The sequence below is a fragment of the Triplophysa rosa genome, linkage group LG1 (genome assembly GCF_024868665.1).
Source record: "Triplophysa rosa linkage group LG1, Trosa_1v2, whole genome shotgun sequence".
In the NCBI taxonomy this organism is placed as follows: Eukaryota; Metazoa; Chordata; class Actinopteri; order Cypriniformes; family Nemacheilidae; genus Triplophysa; species Triplophysa rosa.
Window position 1 is genome coordinate 701,044 of NC_079890.1, and position 20,777 is coordinate 721,820.

The window sequence follows — 20,777 nt, forward strand, 5'->3', positions numbered from 1 at the left end:
GAATTTCATCTACTCTCCACGATGTCATTCCAGCTGTAAGCCAATAGAGAGCGTTAAACAAACCGGTTTCTCCTTAGCAACGGCCTGCTACAGCGCCTCTGATGGACACATTTAAAGGAGATTTTCTCAAAAACGTGCACTCCCCACGTTTTGTCACGAAAATACGCAAGAAGTGGAACAGAAAATGACACGAAAAACATGCGACACGGGAATTGTTTATGTGAAAATGGAACGTCGGAAAGAAATTTGCTTGATGATCGACTCGGAAAAACCGTTGCGAGCTCAACGGGCTTAAAATCATGTAGTGTGAACTCGGCATAAGACTGGTTTTGTGTCCAGGGTCACATTTTGTAAGATGTCAACAAAACTGGTCCACGTGTACTTCCTTTTTCAGAACAAAAGACAAGCAACAGAAAATGCTGAGCTAAAATACAACATTAAACGAACATCTTTAATGCTAAATTGTACGTGTGAAATTAAAAAACAGCTAAAAAAACGATGACAAATGTACATTGTATGAAAGAATGCGAATTAGCTACCTCATACGAATTCCTATAATAAAACATCTATACACTTGGACAAACAGCAGCAGTCTCACTCATAATGTTCTGTATTTTATGATTTAAGTCTTCATTTTCTGTGGACACTATGAGAAGAGGCACATCTGAAAGGATGAATGACAGCGGAGGTAATCAGACTATTAAAATCTGGTTCTGTGGTGACAAACATAAATATATATATATTATAATGGGAGTCGTGATGAGACCAGCTGCGTGAGGTCAACATCATCTTCAGTCTCTTTTATCTGGATATCTTGCTGATGAAGTGTGTGTGTGTGCGTGCGTGTGCGTGTGTGTGTGCGTGCGTGCGTGCGTTTGTGTGTTGGTTCTGTGGGGAATTTAATGAGTGTTTAAGTGTAATCCAGTGAGCTGGCGGCAGTATATCTGAGCTGTTTACTGCTCGCTCGGCTAAATTACTGCTATGTAAATCTCCCCAAGTGCCGGAGCGCCGGCTGAAGGAGCTGGAAGAACTGCTAAGTGGACAGCAAGCCGATATTCTTAAACGGAGAGAGAGAGACACTTCTCTGTCATCTATCACAGCCTGCGCTTAGCCAGCGACAAGCAATTCATCAGAGACAGAACGAGCGAGTCAGCGCGCGCGCGCGCGAGAGAGACGAGGTCTCTTCAGCTGGAAGCAGATGCTTTACGTGGAATCTGATGATGTGTTGGTGTCTTCTGTAAGTTGTTTCATGAGATGAGCTACACATGAATCTCTTGTAGGATCACAGTCAGGTGACTCTGTACACGGCCGGAACACCACAGCTCAGATCTGTGTTTATCTGTAACGTCGTCACATGCAGATCAGTCCAGACACACACTGACATCTTGTGTCCATGATCGGAACTGCAGGCGCAAACTGCGTTAGATATACAGTATAAGGGTGGGCAGTGTTTCCATCTCTTGATCTCTGCATGAACACCAATGTTTTCACCAGGTTCTCAACAGCGTCACCTCACCTGTAACGAGTTAGGAGAAACATCGGAGACAAACACACCTCTGAGAACTTCAGGAAGTACCTGAGATATGAAAGAGCAACATCTGAGCAATAAAAACCTCCTCTCCGAGTCATTATTATTATTATTATTAATAACAAGCACGTGTAACGGTGTGAAAATTTCAGATCACTGCTATCGTGAACAACATTATCACGGTTTCATTAACATGTTCTGGAAATGTAAAAAAGTACTGATGTAAACCAAATTTAATGTTGAGTTTACCTGTAAATGTACTTTGTTTGATTTACATCAAATACATAACATTAATATTAGTCATGGCACGGTCGGGGCATGAGGTAAAAGTTTCCTAGATCAGAAACGCAACCTTAGGTGTGTAAACCAGATTGTTATGGGATTACTTTTGTGTCAATAAAAATGAACGCAAACTTTAAAAAACGAACAAGAATATACAATGAGAAAGAAAAAAAACACTTTGATAATGAAAACAATAAACTCAATTGCAAGAATGTGACATGATTTTCAAATAAACTGCTATTTTTCTTAACAATTTTCGAAGTTTCGTTTTTGCAAAGAATAGTTTTGAATTCGCTGCTAGATTTTTCATTTGCGCTTTTCGAGTTTTTGTTTACGCTTCTCAAGTTTTCGTTCGCCTTTCTGGCACAAACTCACGGGACTAGTAGGCGGGATTTATGGCCGCTTTACGCTGATTGGGTAGTGAGTTTTTGATTGATAGCTCCCTGACAAGGAAGTCGATACTGAAGACAGTACAGTGCAACGAATCTTAGAGAACGATCTGCATGTTATCTTTATTGTTTGTACTTAAAACGACTTTCTTATTTAGTTAGTATATCAGTAATTGGTATCATGTGCGGTGTGGATCCAAGCATCTTCCTCATCATCGTCCTCCTCAGCCTCAGGTAAATGAATGTAATTCAGATAATAAAGAAAATCACTAAAAGTTGTATTCCTGTACAGTAGCAATTCTGTCTTTACTTAGCTCGTTAATTGTGTGCTTTATATTTTTTGTCAGGTATTATTTTATGGACTATTAAGATTATTTTCTTAAAAAGGAACGAACAACTTGCATTATAACATCCAATAAAGACACGTTACAGATTATTGGGTTGTGAGAAATTAATGTGCTAAATGAAATCATTGATGCATAGTTACTGTACAGAGATTAAAACTTTTAGCGATTTTATTATCTCGGTTACATGACTTGTGTCCAGCTGAGGAGGAGGATGACGATGTCGCTCTTGCTCTTTATTTGAAAATCATGTCACATTCTTGCAATGAAGTGTTTTAAAGTTTGCGTTCATTTTTATTGACACAAAAGTAATCCCATATATTTTCATATAAACATATAAATAGATATTTATATAGCGCTTTTCACAATGTGCATTGTTCCAAAGCCACTTTACAGGAGAAAATAAGAAAAACAGAAAAACACACAAAAAATAATAATAGGTGAAGCATCACAAACTCGCAGGAGCAGACGTGAATAAATAGGTATGCCTCGTGTTATTTTGTTCCGAATGTCAATACTCCTGATTTACTCTCCTGAAATAAATGAACAAAACCCAAGTTTCATGTTGCATCTGCGTTATACTCTTGATAACTTTGTTCAACGTTTTCAAGCCCTAATAGTGAATGCGTTTACATGCACAAAATAAACAGATATCTATCAAAAATCAGCTTATAAAAGAAACCTGTTTTCACTTGTTTACATGCATATCAATAAACCGGCTACGCAGAAAATCGCGTTCACATGGAAATTTGAGACTTGCTGGCCGGTTTCTCGCGTACAGTGATGTGACCATCGATAATCCGTATAGTAATTAAAAATGCAGTGGGAAATCGGTCAGAAGCTATATTTTTATATCTCTCCTCAGTACCTGCATATGCAACAATAGTTCTTCATTTTGACGTTTCCACATCAATTGCATGATTCCAGAGCGGACTCTTATGTGTTATTGTTACTTCCGTTTGGGACTTTTACCACTGCACTGTCAGACATGCGCACATAAACAAAACTGAGAGAAAACCGGTAAAGGCTTTTACATGCAATGTGAAATCGGAGTAATGGGCAAAAAAACGACCTCTGAATAATTAAAGCGTTAACACATCTAAACACACAGAATGCATGTTTTGTAATCGATGCAGAGCCGTTTCTTACTATATGCGGACAATGCGGCTGCATAGGGCCCCGCAGCCACCAGGGGCCCCCAAACTGCAAGTTCAGCCTCATATTTTATTATATTTTGGAGAATTAAAAGTACCTGTCTTTATTTGCATGTATTGCATGCATTCATTACGCATTCATTTGCAAAGCATTATGAGTGTTGATGGGGTAATCAGGTCAAAATCACCTTTGGGCTGGGCTGTCACGTGGTAAGTGACGTCTGCCGACAGGTCTGACGGGATGATTGACAGCCGCCCACCTTCCACTGAAGTGATGAGAATAACGGTAGACGCTAATTACAATGTCATCAAAACGTACTTATGCGTCTGGTGCAGAGAAACGCAAAAAGAAGAAAACCGATGAAGAAAAACGATCACAGGATAAAGGCATTTGATGTGGGTGGAGGGGGACACATAATGCCAACTTTTGAACAAGTTAGTTTGCTACTTTGGTTATGCTGGCTAGCTCAGCTAACCTCAGATAAATGTGAGCTACCTCAGCTAACGGGCTATGATTGTTTGTTTGTTTGTATGTAAATAAAGTCAGCTTTATCCAGAGTTTGCTTTACAAAAAGGCTCAAATAAATGTGTCTCAAGCACAGACCTGTGCTACTATTTTATAAATAAAACCAATTATTATCAGACTGATTATTGTTACTTTTAGTAGTAGTAGTAGTAGCAGTGGATTATTCATATAGCACTATGAATTTTAAATGATCACTGTGCTATGAAATATTATCCAATTCTTTGCTCTATTGTATTTTTATTTACTGTGGTTTGGTTACTGGACAAATCTGCTGACTTAGTTGAATTCCTCTTGCCAAATTTATTAGAATATATATTGTGACAATGTAGTTTACTAATTTGAACAAACCTGTACATTTAAAGTGTCCTGTACTGCATAGGACTGCTAGTTGTACACTTTGTAATGCACTGCAAGATATATGCAAACATATTCCCTTCATATCATATGGTGCACATCACTCATTTAACTTCATTTTTATTTATTAACTAGTATAATGTGGAGACAAACACAGAAAAAACTGGTAGATGCTTAAACAGGGACACTGTATATTGTATGACATAATTGATGACTTTGCTTCTAAAAAAGCAAGGAAGCAGACGTTTTGAGGAGGAGAACGTAAGACTGTGATCATACAGATCCTGATCACAAAGTAGTGATGTTGTACAGTTATATATGGTTCATTTTAAACTACAACTACAATATATAACTACATAACTAGTTTTTTTAATTTATTTTTTATTGATTGTGCAGTAACATGGATGCTGGTCCATTATATACTTAAGTAAGTTTAGTTATTTATTTTTTACTGTTTTGAAATGGTGGGTTAAAGCTTTTTTATGTTATGCCACCTCAAGGTTTACATTAAACATTTTTCAAGAACACACTGTATCTGTTGCATTTATTAATGTAGTCTAGCCTGCTTTCCTCTTAAAATGTAACAGACTGCTGCATCGTCACAGAATATATGAAAGGTTAGGAATCTCTACCTCAGAGTTTGAAAAAATAGGGGCCCCCAAATAGTATCTCGCATAGGGCCCCCAAACAGCTAGAAACGGCCCTGAATCGATGGCACCAGTTGTGCCACAATCTTCTTGGTTAAGAAGTGTTACTATGGTTACCAATTGTTTTAAGAGGTAGAGGGGAGCTTTACGTTTAAAGTGATAGTTCACCCAAAAATTAAAATTCTGTAACTATTTACTCGCTGTCTCAACGACAGCCGAGCCAGTGCCCGTTGACTTGCATTGGTTTTGTGTCTGCACAATAGAAGTGAATGGGTACCGCCATTGTTGATTTATCAACGTTCTTTCAAATATCTTATGTGTGATCTAAAGAAAAAATTAATGACAGAATGTTTATTTTTGGGTGAACTATGACTTTAAGAGAGAACCGGATTAACTAAATCACATCTACTCACATGACAACACACACACACACACGCACATCACATCACATGACAAGAGTCTGCTGCTACATCATCATCATCTTCACACACGATCTGCACAATCACAGTTAAAGCTGAAAACATCAGCCACCAACCCAAACAAAGACAATAATTGAATATACACACTCCATCATGTGATACACGCGATATAATAATATACTGTGGGTAAAATAACAGCAATACAGTGCGTTTAGCTTTGATTTAGGTCGACTTATTTCTGTAGCACTTCTTACAATAAATGTTCCAGAGCAGCTTTACAAAAGTTTACAAATCCTCCAATACACAATTGAGCAACGTCGTTGCCAGTTCCAGTATATTTGTAAGGAGTATATTGTTTCTCATGAAAGTTACACGTTTCAAATAATACTTTAGCCCATTCGTAAATAAAGAAACAACGTTTTTCATTGAGTATGCCAAGATTAGACTGTATAGTTGGATTATAGCATTATAGCAAATGTGTGTGTGTGTGTGTGTGTGTGCGCGCGTGCGTGCGTGCGTGCGTGCGTGCGTGCGTATGTGTGTGTGATCACGAGATGTGCATGTGTATCAGAGCGTGTTTGTGTGTGTGTACTTTGTAGTATGGATTATCTTCTTCACATGACTCTACAATGAACCTGCATTGTAATCCCAAGAAGGTATCAACTGCAAGTTTTCTCTAGCGAAAATAAGGCATGGGTTTACTATAGTAATTGTTTTTAACACTGGTACTTGTAGTATTACTGTGGAATAGCTCTTTCCACTTAAACCGGTCTAATGTGAACACACGGCTAACTCACTCGGTTCCGTCAATAAACAAAGAAAATACTGGAGAACAGCTCTTTTCACTTTTCAGCTTCAGTGTTTAACTGAAGAAAAACCCTAATATTATAGGGATGTCTTTCAAATCATTCATCAAGGACAAACAATTACCCCAAATAAATAAGCCCAAGTGTACGTTTTCACAAGTCCTTTTGACAAATAACTTCCCGTTTACATATTAAGCAACAGCCAACAAAATGTTTTTGTACTTACAAAGATCATAAATTGAAATCGGTCAAGAAACGTACACATTCTTCTGCTTTTATTTGAGAAAAAAAGCGCAGCTCCCCGTTCACTTGTATGTGTTTGTAGGACAGTCTTGCCCTGTGCAACATGGCGGAATGATTGACGTGTCACAGCAACAGGCCAACGCGCTCAATGCGCCATCTATGAGATCGGTTTACTCCTCCGCTTAAAATAATGATCAACTAGGAGGATTTTGAACTCCTTGCCTTGAAATAAAATGTAAAGGGTTTAATCGAGGCGAATAAAAATAACGCTGTGACGTATTGTGTGCATCGCTTGCTCACGCTGACTGGTCCATGCAGAGTACCTTGCTTTCACCCATAATAAAAACCCGCACAATCTACCAGTCTGATACTTAAAATGATGAAAATATACCAGGATAGCCATCCGTTCTCGTGCAGCAGGCCTCTGAACAACCCGAGACTCGATTTACATCCAGAAGAGAAAAGATGAACACGTTAATGGGTGCCCTCGGTCAAATCGCCGGTGTGAGATACGAACTCACGCAACCAGCTGTGAAGTCGATCTTCCAACACCTGTGCTCGTGTACGGTCACGTGAAGCATACTTTATTTTATTAAAAATAAACGTAGACTTATAGGCTTAAACCTGCATTGCATTGAACAGTGAACACTGAAAAATCACCTTCAGGATCAAAGTTGGCTTTACATAGCCTGAGAATAAAATGCTTTTTATTTTTAACATGTTTTAGATTCAAAAAATAATAAAACTTATAGTTTAATCTCCAACTACCTGGTAACGGGTTATGAAAATGAACCGTATGGTTTTATAATACACTAACCATGTGGTATTTGTAAATGCACAGTGGTCTCACTTTAAAAACCGTAGGCTATGCAAAATGATGGTAGCTAGTATAAATGCTAATGACACTTTTAAAACCATTCATTTAAATTGATTTCATTGCTTTAAAAGAGAAATATTTGTTTAAAGGTTAGAAATGTTGATCTTCGAGGAGAATCAGTTTTTTGGTTAATGAAATGGGAGATTATAGAGGAGGGAAAATGTTTGAGATGTGATGTGGTCACGAGGAGATCCCTGCAGTCACGCGCTCACGCGGTATTTAAACTCCGTGTCCAGAACAAATTTCTCTCTAAACGGGAATGACGAGCATAAACCAAGATCATTTGTATCATTTTGCGGTGTAATAGGCCTGTGCCCGCGGTGTTTTGTAGCTTCTGGAGTTGAATTTGATTGCATGCCTGATATTTTTTAAAGATGGTTTCGGTGTTCTGTGAAGCTTTGTAGTTTTGGAGATTTTTTTTAAATCACTTTATTTTTTAATTATTTATATTTTTTATATTCCGAGAAGATGCGGAGATTGTATGCCGTTTTTCTTCTTGGTTGTGTGCTCGGACACGTGCGCGCTCAGTTCCCACGCGTGTGCGTGACTCCGGAGGGTCTCAGGAGCGCGCAGTGCTGCCCGTCACCGTCAGGTCTGGAAAATGATCCGTGCGGCGCGAACTCCGGGCGCGGGCAGTGCGTGGACGTGAGCGCAGACGCGCGTGCGCACGGGCCGCAGTACCCGTACGACGGACTAGACGACCGCGAGCGCTGGCCTCTGCGCTTCTTCACGCGCGCGTGTCGGTGTAACGGGAACTTCAGCGGCTTTGACTGCGGCCGCTGCAGACACGGATTTACCGGAGACGCGTGCGAGCAGCGCGTTCCCGTGGGTCAGAGAACCATTCACTGTAAAACCAGCTATGTCGTTTTGGAAAGACCACAGGTGTCCTCACCATCTGATCAACCAGTTTCACCAGCAAAACCACACCGCGTTAACCAGCGCATGCCCCATCTATCATGCGAGGTGGTCTGAGATGATCTGAGGTGGTCTTTCCAACAGGACACTGTCTGTTTTTGTTTTTATCACTTTTGCTTTTACCCCTTGGTGTCTAGAAATCATCACAGTAATTATACTGGATTTCAAGGTTATACTGGGAATTGTATTGGAAACGTTGGGTGAGAACACCATAAAATCCTGGGAAAAGACCCACAACACAGAACACAAATAATTTTAAATGGCTTTAGACAGTTGATTGTTCGTAATGGAATCCATTAGAATTTCTGTTCCAATACAATTTTCCGTTCGATTTTTTTATGTGTGCATGAAGAAAAGAAATGTGCATTTATGTTATGTTTGCTGAATACGAGTAGTTCACATTTTGCTTTTTAAAACGTATTTATTGAAGCTGAAGCGACTCTTACTGTTTCCCTATACATATTTATATTGTTATCAATTTTATAAGTATTATTTCTGCGCACTTCAGTCAGGAGGAACGTGATGCAGCTGAACTCAGATGAGAAACGTGCCTTCGTGAACGCGCTGGACCAGGCCAAGCGAACTCCACACCCGGACCTGGTGATCGCGGCGCGCCGTTACGCGGAGATCTTCGGTCCGGACGGGAACACGGTACAGTTCGAGAACATCAGCATCTATAATCTGTTCGTGTGGACGCACTATTACTCTGTGAGCAGGACGTTCCTCGGACCCGGACAGGACAGTTTCGGCGGGGTGGACTTAAGTCACGAGGGGCCCGGGTTCGTCACTTGGCACCGGTACCATTTACTGCAGCTGGAGCGAGACATGCAGGTGCGCTACAGTACTGCCACTAACAAACGTTATTGCGCATGCGTGGTCGAAATGAGTAGAGCAAAAAAGTTAAAATAGTACTCCATTGAAAAGGATTTTATAAGTTCTTTCACGTCAATTGTTTATTAAAATATGTGTGATTTGATTCATAAAGTAAATGATTTTCCTTCGCAAACGTTATTTACTAGACTTAAAAAATAAGTTTTCATATAAAAAATTCCATTAAATATATGTAGTTGAATAATTATATAAATAGCCTATTTGTACAAACTGCTTGTATTTCTTAAGAGTGATGAAGGATTTTTACACATGAATATGCAGAGCAATGGAAAACAATACACAACTGTCACACTTGAAATCATGTTAAGTGTGTAGCGAGCCCAGCTCATCTGCAAAGTCTCCAGAGCGCAAGCATCACATCTACTAAAGTGGGCATTTTCTGTGGAAATATAATTCCTCTGTATAATTGTCATTAAAGTCATGTTCATTTTCTTTCAGGACATGTTAGGAAACGCGCGCTTTGCTCTGCCGTACTGGAACTTTGGGATCGGAGGCAGCGAGTGTGACATCTGTACAGATGATCTGCTGGGAGCTCGCAGCTCCTTCGACATGAACTCCATCAGCTCCAACTCCATCTTTTCCCAGTGGAGAGTCATATGTGAGAGCGTGGAGGAGTATAACACGCTCGGAACCATCTGCAACAGTAAGATCTGTCATCTCTGATCGTCTTCAGTGCAACACGAAAGAAGATATTTTGAGAAATGTCTCAGTGGTTTTGTGTTCATCCGAAGGAAGTCAATGGGGTTCAGTGTTGTTTGGTTGTCGACGTTCTTCAAAATATCTTCTTTTATATTTTGGGTGAACTTTTCTGTTTTCTTTTCTCTGTGTGAGGTTCGGAGAGCAGTCCCATCAGAAGAAACCCTGCGGGTAATGCTGCTCGTCCGACGGTGCAGCGTCTGCCGGAGCCGCAGGACGTGGCGGCGTGTTTAGAGCTCAACACGTTTGACACGCCGCCCTTCTACTCGACGTCCTCGGACAGTTTCAGAAACACCATTGAAGGTCACACACACACCGTTAAAAAACTGTAATTTTACAGAAAAAATTTAACTTTTTTAAAGAGTACATTCCTCGAGATCATAAAAAATACATTTCATGAAGTGTTTAATTTTGCCGTGTTTGAATGTAAGCAATCTGCCAAGTTGTAAATCCGAAGGTGAACGAATAACAAAGTTATTAGCTTATAAAAAAGGTAATCGACTCTGAATCACGCGAACAAGCCATGACCTGTCCGAATCTTTAACCACAATGTACCTACGTCACTAGAAAAATCCCCGCCTACTGACTGCGAAAACTTAACTCTCTCCTCCCCAAACACTGTACTAGCTCGTTCGTGACGTGTGCATCATGTCTAAGAGAAGCTGTGTTCTATGTAGTGAAACTAAGTCAGTCTTATTTTCACTACCAAAGGAAGAACTTCTGAGGAAAAAATGGTTACTATTTATTTTTCAAACGAACGTTTTACTTTGCGCGCGTCATTTTACCGAAGATTGCTTCATCAATCTTGGCGCCTTTACTGCAGGATACATTAAACGTCTTTCCTTAAAAGATGTTGCAATACCAACTTTATTTGGACCTGTAAGCTCCACCGAATCACAACCTGTAAAGTGTGACTCTTTATTTTTGTCTTTACTTAAAATTAAATTTGTGTGACGTTATCTCATGTCTGTGTTTAGCTAACGTTACCGTTATTTTTGGGGTTGTTACTGTTTGTTTACCTAACGTTAGCTATAAACTCGTTGCGCTAATGTAAGTGTTCAACCATATTAACTCGCAAAGTCTTTATTTCAAGAACTGCGTGGTGTACTATAGTTATAATAACATCTGAAGATACGAACACCGTACACTGTATGCCGTGATAACTAACTGTTACAAGAGAAGTGTCTAAAACAGTCCTTTTTCTTACTGGCATCTGTATAAGGATTAAAGAATGATTCGTCAGACTCGGGCTCGAACTGGTAAGGTAAAATCGACGCCATCTCTCTCTATACACTGTTAATATCCAACCACCTGCAAACCGTAATACAGCAGTAATGATAGGCGGTCCATTTGCGACACATGCTGAACGCGTTTGACCAATCACAGCAGACTACACTATCTGACCAATCAGATCAGACTACGCTGGCGGAAAGGCGGAGATTACACGGATGAATCGCGGAACGAATCATATGAGAGTCAGTCAAGAAGTAAGGTAATAAAAACTGCTTATTATTACGAAATAATAGTATTTTTACATCATGTATGTACATAAACTTGTTGTCGGACACTCCATAAACCAAAATAAGCCCTTAAAAATATTGAGGAATGTACTCTTTAACAGATTTTTTATGTATTTTTGAAATACGGTAAAAAAACCTGTAAAATTACCGGAAAAGACTGCAAATTTACAAGAAAAACAGGGGGAAATTTTAATTTTACACTTTATTTCTTGCGCTCCAGCTGTGCCCCAGCTGCCAGAATTTCTTTTTTACAGTTTATTTTTGAAACACGGTCAAAAACTATAAAATTACAGAAAAAGACAACACATTTACAAGAAAACAGGGGAAACTATTTCATATCCTAATATCCTTTTACAGGGGGAATTTACAGGGGGAATATTTTTTTACAGGGGGATATTTCTGTTTTTCCAGTTTACAGAACATTTATGTTTTTACAGTGAAAAGAGTGATTGTGAATCTTCCTCGGGTGCCTTGTTTTGTGTTTGCAGGTTACAGCACCCCTCAGGGGAATTATGATCCAGTGGGGCCTAGTCTACATAACCTGGCCCACCTGTTTCTGAACGGGACGGGCGGACAGACACACCTGTCCCCCAACGACCCTATCTTTGTCCTGCTGCACACCTTCACCGACGCCATCTTTGATGAATGGCTGCGCAGACACAGTCCGGGTAAATCTGACTCTGTTTGTGCTGTCAGTCTGATGAAATTTGACAAAATGTTAATGTGGGAACACGTGCCTTCTCCAGATTCCTCCGTCTAACCTCTGGAAAATGCCCCCATCGGTCATAACAGAGAGTTCAATATGGTTGCCTTCTGGCCACCAGTAACAAACGCAGAGATGTTTGCCACCGCGTCTGAAAACCTCGGCTACTCCTACGAGGTGGAGTGGCCAGGTGAGCATCATCTACATCATATTTAGAGTTGGCGTTTGGTTTGGGCTTTGTGTGATTGTTGATTTCATCGCAGCTCGTCCTCTCACTCTGACTGAGATCATCACCGTCGGTGTGGTCGTCGCTCTCGTCGCCGTTGCGGTTATCTTCGCCGCCGCCACGTGTGCGGTCCGCTCGCGCTCGTACAGGATGGAGGGTCGACAGCCGTTGCTGGGAGAGCATTACCAACGCTACGATGATAAAACACAGTCTGTAGTGTAAACGTGTCCTGTTAAATGTCTTGTGAAGGGACAGGTGGAATTATTTACTGTGACAACCCTGATTATGTTATAGGCTACTAATATAGGAAGAATAGAATGCATATTTTATCAGACCTGTCTCTGTGAAAGTTGTCTGTCTGTCATTTCGTTTGAGTTTGTCTACCTTGGGTTAATTCATATGTTTTATTTGGTGGTGTTTAAGACAGAGATACGCTTAAGGCAAGGTGAAAAACACTTCAGCACCGTTATTTTACATCAAAATGATTAGCGACGCATGACTGGATTTTACCGTTTACATTGCAAATTTGTCAATATTTAAGTATAAAAAGATGGAAAACAACTCATAAAAAGTGTGCAAATTGGTTTCATTGGCTGCTACAGAGCACATATGTCTTGTTTTAAATTGTATGTGTAATCCGGGTTTATAATATGAATATAGCAACAGCGTGCACCAAAACATTGACACAATTCATGTTCAGAAAATACAAGCATTTTACACTTTAACACTCGCTTTAGCACGAATTAGCCACTTTTATGACATCATCCTGCGCTTCAGCATCTCATAAAATTCCAGTCTTTGGAGTAAACTAATGAAATGATTTAGTATTGCCTATTTTTTAAAGGGAGATAAGTCACGCGATATGCCCCACCCCAACTTTATGTTTTAGTGGAAAATCCATTTCAGTGCTCTTCACTGGATCAGATGTTAAAAAACGAAGCACAAATCAAGTGTAATGTGTGTTATGTACCGGCAGAGGGCGGTACTTCACAGCTCGTCACAGGTGAGCGTGTTTTACCACAGTAACGTAATCCTGTGGAAACAGTGAGACAGAACTCACAGCACAGCACAGAGAGACGGAATCGAGTCGTGAACACGCTGTTTTCATCACCACTCTGTGTGTATGTGTGTGTTTTTATTTCTTATGTTGAGGAAAGAGACTCAAAGCGAGACACGAGGTGAAAGAAGAGCGTGTGCGCATGCGCGAGAGTGAGGGCGGGAGTCACCTGTATGTGCGCGCGCACCGTCAGTCAGTCGGAGAGCCGCTAGAGAACAGTCTAGATCGGACCGAACGGGAATCTTTTTGTGATTTAACACTTAACAGCTCCGTAGGAGGAAGGTGTCATCCACGGACTGATGTTTCTCGCGTCTGTGAGATCTGCTCGAGTGTTTTAACGCTGTGATCACCTGTGGATCTGCAGTTATTTATTATTGATGACGATGGACGAGCTACCGGACCTCAGAGACCTCGAGAATAAACTGGGCCGTAAAGTTCCGGAGAGTCTGATGCGATCATTTACAGGCCGATCTGAGGTCAGATCTACAGAAACACACGCTCGCGATCTACACACGCTCAACAGTAAAATCATCTTCCTCAGACAACAGATGGTGAGTTTCACTCAATAAACGACTTTGCCTTCATGTTTCAAGTAAGTTATATTGCAGTGTTTTCAATAGTTAAGACTTAAGAATACTGTAGTATACATTAATCAAGTGTTGTAATAATTATAGTATATTACTACAGTATTTTTATGTGGTATAATGTACCACAGTATACGTTTTTATATTTATGAGAAAACCGTCCGTGAGATGGTTTTATTTGATTCTGTGCTCATTGACGGACTCCACACGTCATCAAACACGTGCTTATATCCACGTTTAATAGAGTCACGCTGTTTAAAACACGTATACTGTCACGATCAACAAAATGAAGCAAACAAACATTAGAGAAAATGAAACCCAATCATCAGACAACAGTTATCTTCAGACAGGTTGTAGGTCATTCATAAAGCATTGTGCGCGTGCGCGGACGGGTCGTGTTCTGGGGCTTTGATGATGGTCGGTCAGTTGGGTGTTATGGCTCACACAGAGTGATTAACAGCACGAACAGATGGTCAAAGCTACACAACACTAAACACACACTGCGAGATCTGCTGACCCACAACACCAATAACACACTTTAACAACTTAAAAAGAAACACACCAGTAAACCTGTGGCTTTGACCGCAGTAATCTGATCAAACGTGCTACTGATTCTGTCCTTTACTTCCCCTCATGACTTCATCTGAGCCAGCCTGCTCCCACTGGAATTCTGACCTATTTTACAAGGCGACTAATTTGCATAAACGCTCACTATGTCAATTATACAAAAATGTGTAATTCTAAGAAAACAAGAATGAAGACAAGTCTAAGTTGTGTTGATCAGACAAATCAGGTGAGGTGGATTCAGGACATTATGACTCATTTTAAATGAGTGACACCCAAACCATGCTCATTAGTTTCCAAGTCGTAATACCACAACACCATATTTAAGCAATTTCACAGGGAAATGAACCTCTTTAAGCTGATTTGTGTTGACGCCTTTCATTGTCCCGTTTCAAAGGGTCACAGGTAAACACAACCTGTGATGAGAGTCAGAAATGACCGTTGCAATTACACGCGTCAAATGACGTCACTTTACTCAAAGTTTGGTCGTTGCCATCTTCATAATAATGTCAACTAGCGCTTCTTGTGTTTGACTTTAAGTGCTGTTTCAGTGGATATTTACATGTAGGAGGTCACCATCGAGAGAGAGATTGTTTAATTAATTGAGATTTTATATTAGTACTTTTATTAAAGCAATAAGCCGCGTGAAGCAGTGTGTTACAGTGCATTTTACAACAGCTAATGGTGTTGTGGCATTACGTGAAGCAGGGTCATTAAAACCCCACTGTAACCCACTGCTTCACACGGCTTATTGCTTTTATAAAACACTTATTCCACATGCGTAGCAAGGTTTCGTAAAATAAAGCAAATAAAATTATATTTAGGCTATGTAATGCAGTCAGCCGTTATAAATCAGGGTATTTTATAACGGCTTAGAACTCGGCTCAGCCAATCCGAATCAAGGACCAGAACTGACTGTTTTATAATTGTATTTTCTTTAATAGTCTTTCTTTAGAAGAAGATATTTTGAGAAATGTCTCAGTGGTTTTGTGTTCATAGAATGGAAGTCAGTGTTGTGTGATTATCAACATTGTTTTGTGTTCTGAAGAAGAAAGAAAGTCATACAGGTCTGAGTACATGATGCTTTATGTCTCTCTAACGAATGTCTGAAAGGTTAAAGTCACAGAGCGAGAGAAAATGATTGGCTCTCAGGTTTGTGGTTGGAGTCTTAAAGAGACAGACGCGGTTTCTCAGGTCATGAATGAAGACTGGAGGGCTATTTCCAGGTCAACACACACAGTCTTTTAAGAATCAGAATCAGAGAGAGCTTTATTGCCAAGAATGTTTGCACATACAAGGAATTGTTTTGGTGAAGTGTGTAACATCACGATGACACATCCAGCTCAACTTTCCCACACAAACCCATCACATGTTCATCTTCAGTTTGGTCAAAAGCATCCAACAAAAGTAATGTGAACTCAGAACATGAAAACAAGCCCTAAACCGAGGCAGACTGTCGTTACCATGGGGATGAGTGTCAGTATTATGGGGTGTCTGCAGGAGGAATAATTGATGATGTGCCAGCGACGGCTTCATGTTACCACTGCCTGTTTCTCTCGTCTCATTTGCACAACGACACGACTTGTGTTTTGCATGAATGTGCGGGTGTGTTACGCAAATGATGAAGCTGGTTCTGAACAAAACTAGCTTCAGAGTCTCTCGCCTTCTGGATTTGTGTCGTATTGTATTTAATGCGTGTTTGGTTTTTTCTTTATTGATTTATTAGTTTTAAGGATTTGGTACGTAAAGATTTCTCACAAACTGTAAAGTTCTGGGTTCTGATTCACAAGCTTTGGATTTATTTGGAATTATTTTTAACCTTTTTCTCAGCCTCGTGTAATAATATTAAAGGGGTCATATGACATGGCTAAAAGGAATATTATGGTTTGTCTTAGATGTAATGTAATGTGTCTACATGATTTAAGGTTGATCAACGCTGTATTTTCCACACACCGTGCATGTTTGTATCTCCTCTTTGCTCCGCCTCTCAGATGTTTAACAAAGCTCATGGCTCTGAAAAGCGAGGAGTGCTGTGATTGGCCAGTTCACCAGTGCGTAGTGATTGGTCAAATACTGCAAGTGTGTGAGGGAAATGTCATATTTGGAACATCAGGTTCCTCTTCAATTGTACTGACAGGTACGCCCACCTTACTTGAGTCTACATTTGGGCGGTCTTAGTCAAATCAGACCACCAACTGAAGTAGATTTGTGGGGGTGTGGATACACGAGGTGTATCAGGCAGGTCTGGTGAGCATTCGCTTTTACATAGAATGACTCTTTTGTTCCCACACTTTCATTTCTGCAATTTTACACGTCTAATACATGCATGAGCAACTTATAACACACCAAAGACACAGAAGAACACCTGTTCGTGCCTTATGACCCCTTTAAGAACGATGATTAGGGATGCACCGTTAGGATTTATTTGGCCGATACCGATTGTAACAAACAATTATCATCCGATACCGATATTGGTCAATTGCATAGTAGTTTACAATACTAGCTGTTTTTTCTGCATTAAATTAATTTGACTGAACATGAATTGGATCCATTTAACATTTTAAGAGACGCACAAGTTAAGATAAAAATACAATAAGACAACATGACAATCTTCAAAGGTGATTTTGGCTGTCCAATATTTCTTTTATTAACAGCATTAACTTCTATTTGACTTAACATTGAACATTTCTTTAATAAACTTAAATAAAGTCTGTGCTGTTGCTTTTTAATTATTTTACTCCCTGCCGCCTCTGTTTGCCTCCATGCAGTAAAACCATAAACCATCGGTATCGGCCTTTTTCATGCTATTGCCGATATGCCGATAGTGTTACATGAATCAGCTGTGGTGGCCGATACATCGGTGCATCCCTAGCGATGATCAAATAAAATGTCTTACTTTTAACATTTTAGTAATACTTTTTGACTGTAGATTCACACCTTTCGCACATCACTTTGAAGCTTTTATTTGGGCAGATTTTTAAAATTTCTAGTCATTCAGAGCAAAGGCTAGTATAATATCATGTTGGTTTTAAGCAAGTGCTTTTCTCATGGTGTGTCACTATTGAACATTTAACAAGTAAAGAGAGATTCAGTGTCCGAAATAGTCCGATTTTATGAGCTCTGGAAGAGGTTTTTGTCTTGAACTCTCAGTGAGAGAATAGTTTACACCGAACGAACGAACATAAAATCAAAGGGAGTGTGAAAGGGAGTATAGTGTGTGTGTGTGTTTATTTATGACTGTGTGAATGTGTGTTTTGACCTAGAAATACCCCTCCAGTCTTCATTCATGACCTGAGAAACCGCGTCTGTCTCTTTAAATGTCCAGAATCAAACCGGCCATTGGTGTGTGACTGAAGCCGTGACCCATCTCATGTGCTAAGCCTGTTTTCTGTGAGGTCACATTCATTACTACACGCTGACCGTAACCAGAACGGATTCTTTCACTTAACACAGAAAGGGCTGATTTTATGTCCGTTCGACTATAATAAGATTATTCCTGAGAGACTCGACTTAATTCCAGTTAATGCAGGATTGTGTTTCCATTCCTCTCGTGCCAGCTGTTACTCTGATTCTGGCACACTTTGTTTGCTTCTAATAATACAGAAACGATCAAAGTAAGTAAAGATTCTTCGACAGCATTTGTGCCATCATCACAAAAATACCTCATCCTTCAATTTTTCTTTTTGTATTGAAATAACTAACTGACTAACTGTATTCAAAGTCTTTGCCTTGCAGCATGTTTACCAACGAGTTGACAATTTAAAAAAGAACTTACTTTGCCCTTTTATTATTTCTCAAATGCTGCACGTCTTTGTAAAAGAAAAATATCTTTTATGTCAAATAACAAAACTAAACTGCAATTTTAAAACAAATTCCAAATAAAAATCAAGAATAAATAAAACAAAAGTCTCTTTAAAAGACTTTGTCTGTGATTGTCTTGGATTTTTGTTACATTTAAGAAATATAAGCATATCCACGTTTTCCAAGTGTGCAGTAAACACAGCGGCCCCTGCTGTTCAGAACATGTATTGCGATTCAAATAACATCTCAACCGGCTTGAATCCTCACATATTATAATCGATTTTCAACCAGCTCACGGTGAATCATTACATCCATTATTGTTTTGTGTTTCATGTGACACGTTTACCAGCTTTACGTGTTGCCAAGTTTGTATTGATATCCGTTTTTTTTTCCAAACACAGGCTCACCTCCGCGCCATTGACGTCAAACTGATGCAACAGCTGCTGTCAATCAACGAGGGAATCGAGTCCATTCGCTGGGTCATGGAGGAGAGAGGGGGCGTGGCCAGCCGGGAGAGCAGCTCGACGGGCAGCTTGTACAGCCTATCAGACAGCCAGGACGCCTCCCAGCACGGAAGCTGCAGCGATGGATTGGACGGTATTTCAGTGGGCAGTTACCTGGACACGCTGGGCGAAGATGACCCGGATCGTTCCTCGCCCTCAAACCTGCTGGACGGTTTCAATGGCAAAGCTGTTATTGAAGAGGAGATGTTTACGAAAACTTCTCTACGACCTCGCGTTGACACGGATGAGTACTACTGCTTCGCATAACACGGAGCGTCTTCACTGAAAGACAGCCGAAAGTTCTCAATGGTTCATAGTGTTATGATGTAGCTCATGAAAATCTTCTCCTTCTCATGTTTGGATTTGGATTACTGAACCTTTGAGAAGATGGAACAAGTTTATAAAAGAGAATCTCACGATTAATCGTATTTTAATCGTGATGACGATTTCTGCCTCCCACGATTAATTGCGCATAATCGCGACAACATTAATGTGTTAACGGCAAGAACAAAACATCATGAGAAGAACTGAAGTAAAAACCGTTCTAAACTAACAGAATAATTGCGATTATTAATTCGTTGGTTTAATTTGATCGTGTGCACCTGCGCTGCACTGATATAGAAGATAGTTCTGCTCGTGTGAGGTCTAACATGATTTACAGTTTATATTCTGTGAAGTTCTTGAACTTTTTTCGTGTGTTTAAGTGCAATTTCTGATCCTGCCAAAGGCACGTGGATGATGAGATTTAAGGGAGAATTTTGTCGTTACTTGAATCTTTGATGTTTTCAGCCGTTCCATTAATAACTTTGTCAATGTAAATATATTTTCTCATCCCTCAGCCGCAGCAGGTTTTGACTGCTGTTAGTACTTTGTGTTGTTGAAATTGAATTTTGTTTGTGACTGTAGCGGTGCTGCTATTTTTACTCATTTGTTTTTGTTTTTTGTGTAAAGGTGCAATCCGTAATATTTTGCCTGTCTGTCTCCATCTCTGTTTGAATTGTAAAATGGCATGTTAGTTTACATGGGTCAAAGACGAAAAAGGGTTTAAGCATAAAAACAACACTGCTTTAAATTCTTGTTGTTAAAAAAACGAAAAAGTTTTTTCTGAGCAAAAAATAAAAATCATAAATTTTTCCCTGATTTACAGAAGACGCCCACTAAAATGTCATTTAGTGTAACAGTCTTATCAGGCATATTTACAACAAAAATCAATTTATGACATATTAAAAGACTAATTACTTTCACCCCAAATGCTAAATACTTTTACATTTTCTTCTTATATTTGCCACTATCCTAGGTTTTACCCATAAGAATGTTTTACTCATTTAAAGCGCAATGCCTTATTCTTTTGTATGTTTTAATAATAAGTACAAGTCAGAATAAGCATGTTGTTTGAATTTGTACATAAATATTGTGTTACACTTAATGACAATGTAGCCTTATTTCAACCAAATTTTGACATTTCATTCTCCAAAAACTATGTCGAAACCATAAAGTAGACATTTTACTCACATTTAATGTGACATTAAATCACTTTTGTACATGTCTTTGATGGGAACATCTTAACGTCTTTGACCCACATACTTATGTGTACAAATGACATCACACTGACATTTCCCATGAAATCACACCTGACAGCTCCACGTATGAATCATGATTATAAGTGTACTGTTGTGAATCAGGATGAAGAGATTTAAGTTTTTTATGTACTTGCTTAATGACTGAGTTTAGTTTATTTTGAATAAAAC

General features: G+C 39.6%; 2 protein-coding genes across 2 annotated transcripts; both read left to right on the forward strand.

Annotated features, from left to right (window-relative positions):
• Positions 1 to 7,763: 7,763 nt before the first annotated feature.
• tyrp1a (tyrosinase-related protein 1a) lies at positions 7,764 to 13,945 on the forward strand. The gene is given in 7 exon segments (XM_057335411.1): positions 7,764 to 8,398; positions 8,993 to 9,315; positions 9,814 to 10,018; positions 10,207 to 10,374; positions 12,080 to 12,259; positions 12,338 to 12,484; positions 12,558 to 13,945. Coding segments are annotated over 7 exon segments (1,569 nt in total). The 5' UTR covers positions 7,764 to 8,037; the 3' UTR covers positions 12,743 to 13,945.
• A 15-nt stretch (positions 13,946 to 13,960) lies between these two features.
• LOC130562258 (leucine rich adaptor protein 1-like) lies at positions 13,961 to 19,296 on the forward strand. The gene is made up of 2 exons (XM_057347168.1): positions 13,961 to 14,128; positions 18,928 to 19,296. Exons 1-2 carry the CDS (start codon positions 13,961 to 13,963, stop codon positions 19,294 to 19,296), a joined length of 537 nt encoding a protein of 178 aa, XP_057203151.1.
• The last annotated feature ends 1,481 nt before the right edge of the window (positions 19,297 to 20,777 follow it).